The sequence below is a fragment of the Emydura macquarii genome, unplaced genomic scaffold (genome assembly GCF_026122565.2).
Source record: "Emydura macquarii macquarii isolate MOO-44397 ecotype Brisbane River unplaced genomic scaffold, CSIRO-AGI_Emac_v2 contig_3108, whole genome shotgun sequence".
NCBI lineage: Eukaryota > Metazoa > Chordata > Testudines > Chelidae > Emydura > Emydura macquarii.
This window is the reverse complement of record NW_027133245.1, coordinates 1,361,599-1,369,774: the sequence shown is the minus strand read 5'-3', so window position 1 is coordinate 1,369,774 and position 8,176 is coordinate 1,361,599. Positions and strand designations below refer to the sequence as shown.

Sequence of the window (8,176 nt, the reverse complement as noted above, 5' to 3'; positions counted from 1 at the left end):
AGGGGAGTCGCGCTCGCGCGGGCTGGGGGAAGCATTCGCTACAGTCTCTCCCTGTGGCTGCCTGCGGCGCCGGCGCAGCAGGAGGACTTGGCCTCGCGCGCAGGACCGCGCGGCCGCCGCCAAGACCCGATCTTACGCGTCAGGCCAGCAAGCAGCAGCACGTGTTTGCGTGGGGTAGCCGCCGGGCGCTATGGAGTTTGAGGAGCTGGGAATCCGGGAGGAGTGCGGCGTGTTCGGCTGCATCGCCTCCGGCTCGTGGCCCGCGGAGCTGGATGTGCCCCATGTGATTACCTTGGGGCTGGTGGGGCTGCAGCACAGGTAAGGGGGGGGCGTGCAGCATGCCAGGGGGCATGTGTGGAGCATCCTGCTGGAGGTAAAGGGGACGAGGAGGGATGCACGTGGAGGTGTGGCAGGAAAGGGGGGGCCTGGCTGCGCAGGTAAGTGGGTAAGGGACCCACCCAGGAGCAGCACCACAAATAAGGAAAGGAGAACACAGCATCTGCGATTGTTATTTATGTACTCACTGACCATGTACTACCTGGTAGGTGCAGGAGCCATCCTAGTGCAAAATCTGCAGTGTATCCGGTGGTTCCCCAGACTTTCTAGAGGCAATAGCCAAAATTGTCACGCACTCCCTCCCTCCCCCATTGCGCTCTGTAAAACCTACCAGTACTAGGGCTCCTCGGAGAGCTTCCGTTTTGTGATTGCCTTATATGCAAGTGTCTGTTCTAACCTACGGCTGACCTTGGCTTGTTCTAATACTAGCTCAGAAGTCGGGGGTTTGGAGCCGCTCGTGCTCCTTGGTGGGCTAGCATATGTACCTCAAGTCCCTCTTTCAATAAAGACATGAAACACAGAATGAACTATTCTTATTTTAAATTGAGGCTGTGCTACTTGATCTGAATTAGCTTTTTTTATAATTTTGATCTCTCTTAATCCATCCCTACCTGTTGCATATTTGTGCTCCAGCCCTAGGTTGAAATGCAATGCGCAACATCTAGATAAGTTTTGGATGTTTAACTAAAACCTATAGAAAGAGTTCTGTTCAGATCATGTGGAACTAGGAGTCTATACAAATAATAGTAAGTAAATCTGCCCCAGATTAAAACCATTTTATGTAATCAATAGGCCATATGATTTAACTCTTTTTTTCCCAAATAGAATGTAACTTGCAAACCAAAATTAAAATTCAGCATTAATTCAATTGAATCAATGAGTTTCATAAAGTCCATTTTTCTTCTAACTTAAAAAAGGGAGCATTAAAGTCTTGTTCTTTATAAAACATTAACAAAAATACATAAAAGCAAAACCTCCAAAGGGGGGGGAGGGGGATAAAAACTTATAAGGGGCCCACCAACTAAGGCCCAATCCAAATCCCATTCAAGTGTCTGGGAAGCCTTTCAGTTGACTTTAATAAGAGTTGTATCAGGGCTTTATCTTGAAACAAGGACATTCAGTAAACCACTAAGGGACTTGGATTGGCATTGACTTTAATGGGAACCATGTGCAATACACCAGAGGGCAGAATTTGGCCCTTGATATTTAGTAACATCTCCAATTTTAAAAGGTAGAAATGACAAAGCTAGCAGTGTACCCAACTGCCTCTTTGGGATCATTGATCAACAAGGAGGAAGCAGCTGTAGGGAATATGTTAAAACAGACAGAAGTTCAGTTAACATAAGGTTGTTATGTACCCCCATCATATGCCTGAGTAAGTGGTTAAATTAACACAGGGCTGTTATGTACTACATCATCTGCCTGAATATACAAACATTGCACTTTTTAATGTGCCACAAACACAAATTACATTATATTTTTATGTCTCTTCTTCTGATACAGTTTTACACGGCAATAAAAGTTTTTTGGCATCTATGATCGCATCTCAGAAAAGATATATTGGAATTAGAAAAGGGCAACTAAAATGATTAGAGGTATGAAAAAGCTTCCACATGAGGAGATATTAAGAAGACTGGGATGTTTCAGCTTGGAAAAGAGACAACTAAGGGAGATATGATAGAGATCTATAAAATCATGACTGGTGTGGAGAAAGTAAATAAAGCAGTGTTATTTACTCCTTTTCATAACACAAAACCTAGAGGTCACAAATGAAATTAATAGGCAGCAGATTTAAAATGAACAAAAGGAGATATTTCTTTACGCAACACACAGTCAACCTGTGGAACTCCTTACCAGAGGATGTTGTGAAGGCCAAGACTATAATGGGGTCCAAAAAAGAACTAGATAAGTTAATGAAGGATAGGTCCATCAATGGCTATTAGCCAGGATAGGCAGGGATTGCTGTTTGCCAAAGGCTGGGAATGGCCAACGGGATGGATCACTTGATGATTACCTGTTCTATTCATTCCCTCTGAAGCACCTGGTGTTGGCCACTGTTGGAAGACAGGATACTGGGCTAGATGGACCATCGGTCTGACCCAGTATGGCCATTCTTATGTTCAACTTAAAATGAATCAGTAGATGCATAATTTTCATGTTACTTGATTAAAAAGTTTAGGTTACTCAACTAGGGGTTATATTCCACTGGGTTTGTGATCCTGTTAAGTGCTGCATGCTGTGGCCCCATCCAGGAAAGCACTGAAGCATGTGCTTTAAGCATATGAGTAGTCCTATTCACTTCAGTGAGACTACTGTTGCACTTAAAATTAAATACATGCTCAAGTGCTCTGCTGTATTGGGACAGAAGGACACAGCACCTTGCAGGATAGAGTCCTTGAATACGAATATATTGAAACAAATAACTTTAGAAAATTATCTTGTATTTTATGTATTTCTCAACAAATAAAATGCTTTTAGCTTGTTAAGGAAGAAATTCTGCCTTTGGAGCCACTTACATTGGAGGGTAGAGCTTTGCCCACTAGGAATCATCCATTTTTTATATTTTTTACACTATTTGTTTGGAATGTTATTCATTTAACGGTAGACTACACAGCTAAAATGTAAGCTGAGTTTTGCTGCCAAACCATGTGCTTATCTTTAGTTAGCTTGATAAGGTCTTGGTATATCTAAGCCTTTTGAATATGTGAAAGTTGCATCCATTTAATTTAAATCAGTTTTTAAATTGATTTAGTTAAACTGGTGCAAAAGGCAGCATGGACACTTATTTTGGTTTAAACTGCTTTATTTCAGTTTAGCTTAAATCATTAATAGATTTAAGATAAACCAAAATAAGCCTAGTTTAAACTAAAATGAGAGTGTCTGTGATGCCTTTGACACCAGTTTAAAAAAAAAAATCACACGTTTACTTAAGATTGGTAAAACTTTCTCCTGGAGACAAGTCCTAAGAGCCTAATCAAACTCCCACCGTAGTCAGTAAGAATTCAAGTAGGCTCTACTAGATATATCTGTAGTCCCTGAATCGCAGTCGTGCGCGCACACACACACTAACTGTGCTGTAGAGGGCATTTCTCATAGAAATATATTTGAACTAACCTTTTCTTAAAAAATAGCCTATTTTTAAACTTCTCTGTTGCTCCTCATATATTTTAGACATCCCAGAATTCATTTTGTGACTTTATCAATACCAGTGCTCAGATACCACTGTGGTGAGTACTATGAAAATGCCTGTCTAACGCACTGATTCTCAGCATGGATGTAACACATTTTACAGCTATGTTAGCAGTGGGTACAGACTGTGTTTGAAACTTTCAAGCACTGCTACACAAGTTTTGATGTGGATGATTCTGCTGATTTAGTTTTATTATTTGTGAACCAGGGAATAATGTAATTATAAAACTGGTATGTTGACAGGGTGCCTTAAAAGAAAAAGTAGGTTTCTTGGGGTGGGGGAGAGATATAAGAAAAAACGTCATTTGAGTCCTTGATCAGAGCAAATTTGAAAAAAGTCAGTCTTGGAACAATTGTGATGTCTGTTAATTTTTTCCAAAAGAAACTCTATTCTGATGGATATTTTTGGCAGTAATATGTGCCACTACTGTGTACGAAACCTCTGAATGCATTTTGCTTTCTTCCAACCAAAAAAAAATATATATATCTTTGATGGGACCAATTTCCATAGCACCAGTTTGTGAGCAGAACTCCCATTGAAATTAGTGAATGTTCAGCATGTGAAACAGTTACTGAATCATGCTCTACATGGGATTTGTTATAAGAGTAAAAAATGGTAGAGGTTGAGAGCTTGTCTATACTGCAGACATTATAGCTATGCCACTGCAGCTGGGCTGCTGTAGCGACATCATGGAAAGTACTTGCTACAGTGGCAGAAGGGGTTTTTCCATTGCTGTAGATAATCTACTCCCCTCAAGAGGCGGTAGCAAAATTGTTGGAAGTATTCTTTTGTTGACTTAGCGGTGTCTAATCTGGGGCATAAATCATTTTAACTGATCTCGGGCGTAGATTTTTCACACCTCTAAGCAATGTAGCTAGGTTGATTAGGTGTTGATTAGGCCTTAGACTTCATTGGTATGTTTTTCTTCACTAACCTGGTCTTGACCAACATTTTTATTCAACAGGGCCAAAAAATTACCAGTTTGGATGCAGAAGTTGTAATTTATTTTACTAACTAATAAGTGTAACATTAGCTTCCACCGTAGTCGCAGATTTCCATATATCTAAATTCAATATAGCAGGTTGGAATATCATAAGAACAGTCATACTGGGTCAGACCAATGGTCCATCTAACCCAATATCCTGTCTTTCAACAGTGGCCAATGCCAGGTGCTTCAGAGGAATGAACAGAATGTTGTTGCCTTGTATTTCTGCTCTTAGTAGATAGACTTGATATATAGCCTCTTGTCTTCACACAAACAGATTTTATTTTATTTTTTTTGGTAAGAGGTTTGGCATCTAGTAGACATACCACCTTGTGTTATGATCTTGTCAGATCTTGCAATAGAAGATTAGGCTAGTTAAACATTTGGATGGGAGGCCTTCAGGGAATGTATTGATTGTACAAGTACTGGTGTTGATCATTCAGTATGTGGCTATTTCCCCTTTTAAATCCATACCTCGTCTTTCAAGTGAGATTTATACTATGATTCAGATTAAAAGATTCAATAGCACTTTTTCAAAGAGTAGTGGTGTTTATCCTCTTATCATGACTATTTTCAGTAAGTAATTGTATTCTGTCTACATAAATTCCCCATGCAGTTTAAATTGGATAAGATTGTGAGTGTCTTGTGTACCTTAACTTTGTTTCTTGGTTTTCAGAGGTTTCAGTTTAGCCACTCTCCACTTTCTGGAAGGGCATGAGGTACACCACTGGGCACCCTTAATTATCTGTTAAAGTTTTTGGGCATTTAATTTTCTTGGTTTAGAAAAGAAAAAAAGAAAATATTTTCAGTAACCCTATGTACCACACAGCCCATCTCTCCCTCGTCACTGCTTTTGGTTGCTTGGCAATCATTACCCTGGTCACAGAATGCACTGGCTGCATGTTAATCCCTTCACTAGCTCTGCATCATCTCCTGTCTCTTTGCCTGTCCAGCCTTGTTCTCTCTCTTACCCACAAAGGCGTCACCATGGAACTTGCAGGTTAAGGAACTGGATAGACAATGCAGAAACAGTGCAGGGGCTAGCATGGAGTGAGTGAGGACATTATTTTGGTGTGGACATACATAGGGTGCATGGATATAGAGGGACAGATAAAGCCCTCCAGTAGCCCTCACTGTCCAGCTTGGCCCCCTCCTTTCCACCTCCTCTTCAATATACTATTCCAACATCCCTCCCCCACCATGTTCTCTCTCACTTCTCTGATCTCCCATTTTCTCTCCAACTGCTCGGAGACCCCCACACTGCTACAGTTCCTATAACAGTCCCTCCATCACACCCATTGCTCTGACCACCTGCATATCCCTGTTTTTCTGATGCCTGCCCATCCCCTCCCTCTGCTGCTCTAAGCTCTCCCACCCCACCGATGTCACCCTCCTCCTTGCCACTCCATTCCTTTGTAAGCTTGTAGGATCATGGGAAGGTGGGAGTGTTCAGGGCACCTTCAGAATCTAGCCACATAGGGAGTGGGGAGGGTCCTTGGCCTCCTCAGGGTTGTGAAGCACTGCTGCCCCATTCATCCTTCTCCACTTTGTGAGGCATGTCCCCTTCTGGGCCCTAGCCATTGCCCAGAGAGATTGGGCTGTGAATGAGAGGCATCTTCCCTCACCAGCTGGCCTCCCCAGGATAAGGGGAAGGGTGGCTTCTTCAATTGGGAGAGGAGGATATAGGGCTGACAGGCCTCCCTGCCACTCATCTCTATGTCTAGGCATTACAGTTTTGCTTGAATTGACCACCAAACTCCAAGGCTAAAAACTTCAATACTGCTTCCCCAAAGTAGCAGTGGGTGCCATGCACTAATTGAGATAAATGTCAAATAATTGAGATCAGATGAGGTACAAATAAAGCCATAGTTTGAGCCCCAGGTATGTGGGGATTCCACAGCTCCACACTCCTGAGCCCTTCTTCCTGATGACCTGGTGTGAGCTGGGATCTGGCACGGCCTGTGGATGTCCTATTCCTGTAGTAAGGGGAGGTCAGAAGCCCTGTTCCCCGTGTGTGAGCTAAATGCCTGGGGTGGGGATTCCACAGCTCCACACTCCTGCTCCTTCCTGTGTCCAGCTGGTACTCCTTATAGCACTCCCACCTTCCCATGATCCTACAAGCTTACAAAGGAATGGAGTGGCAAGGAGGAGGGTGACGTTGATGGGGTGGGGGAGCTTAGAGCAGCAGAGGTTTGGATGGGGGGGGGCAGGCATCAGAAAACCTGAAGAATGAATTGCTTTTGTAAAATGCTGTGGTTTTCTAGAGGGATTTTATCTTGGAAACTCCTTGCTCAATTGATCCCAAATTTGGACCCTAATGCTACCCAGCACTCCCATAAAGACACAGTAAATTTCAAGACAATGTGATTGAGCTTGTGGATTATAGAATATTTAGAGCAGTTCATCTTTAAACAGAAAAGGACACTCAATCCTAATTATAGCACAGTAATCATGGTAGTCAATTTGACTTGTTAAGCAAAGGGAATTTGTATGAGAATCCTACATATCCAAGCAAAGAAAGTGTCATCTGTAGTCACTTCAGTGGGACAATGCAGAAGCATATGTTAGCACCAAATGGCGCATTATACTGCACATATGTTACTATTTCTTAGCCAAAAATATTTGAACACTGGAGGAAGGAAGTTTCTGAGAAAACATGGTACATTTCCCAGTTACAAAGTGAAATGAAAACGGAGCACAGACATGTGCACCTGTTCTGAAAGTTGGCATACAGTGAAATTCAGCCCTATGAAGAGTGAAGATATGTTTCCTAAGGAAAAGTAATTACTTTGAAAGCCACTCTTTAAAAAGTTGTAGCATCCTGAAAATGAATATTTTTTTCTGTGCTTCATGGCCTACTCTCTGTTCATGTTACTTTTAAAGTCTTTAATTCAGTAACAACTCAGTTTCCAAGTCAAGATATGTACCATGAGACTGCAGGACTGCTCTGCCATATTCTCTACTACACTTTACCATTTATATAGACAGTAATTTGCCTCAGTGTTGTTATGAACTGCTTGACATTTCAACAATATGTTGGAGAAGACGAGAAGTACTCCACATCAAATATAAATTCATACACAAAATATTAAAATGTTGTTCTACTCTGAAAGATTGCTATTTAAAAATGGACCTTTCTTACCAGAAAGATCTGTCTACTTTAGTGATCAAACTAAGATTCATTTTTGTTTGTTGTGGGGAGGAGGGAGGCTTGGTTTTTCTGCTGCAGAACAAAGTAGTGGGGGAGACTGAGGTTCTGTTCTGGCTTGTATCTCATTGAGAGAATTGTCTTTGCTGGAGTGTTAACTCAGGTGTAGATAACTTGAGCTGTAATGGCACTGTATCCTAGCTTGAATGGGAGCAATAAGGCCTTGTCTACACTAGAAAAACAAGTAGACGTAAAATATGTTGACTTTTAGCCACTGCTTTAATTACAGCAGTGACTGATGTACCCGCTGCTCTCTTTAGGTTGATGGAGTACATCCTCAATAGGAGCACTTCCACTGACCTAAAGGGCAGTGTGGGGAGCTGAGAGATGCTCCCTGCTGGGAACCCCCGGCTCCTGGGCTCCCTGTGGGCTGCCCCATTTCCCAGTCCCAGCCAAAAGCATGGCAGCAGCTAGGTCCCACCTGGTCCTGGTCCCACTCTGGCAAGCTGCCCGGATC

At 42.3% G+C, this 8,176-nt stretch overlaps 1 protein-coding gene across 1 annotated transcript in view; it reads left to right on the top strand.

Moving 5' to 3' along the window:
* Positions 1–31: 31 nt before the first annotated feature.
* The window catches only part of PPAT (phosphoribosyl pyrophosphate amidotransferase), a 65,290-nt gene continuing 57,145 nt past the window's right edge, over positions 32–8,176 (top strand). The window contains exon 1 of the mRNA XM_067530648.1: positions 32–318. Coding sequence (XP_067386749.1) covers positions 191–318 — 128 coding nt within the window. The 5' untranslated portion in view covers positions 32–190. The remainder of the gene's footprint in view (positions 319–8,176) is intronic.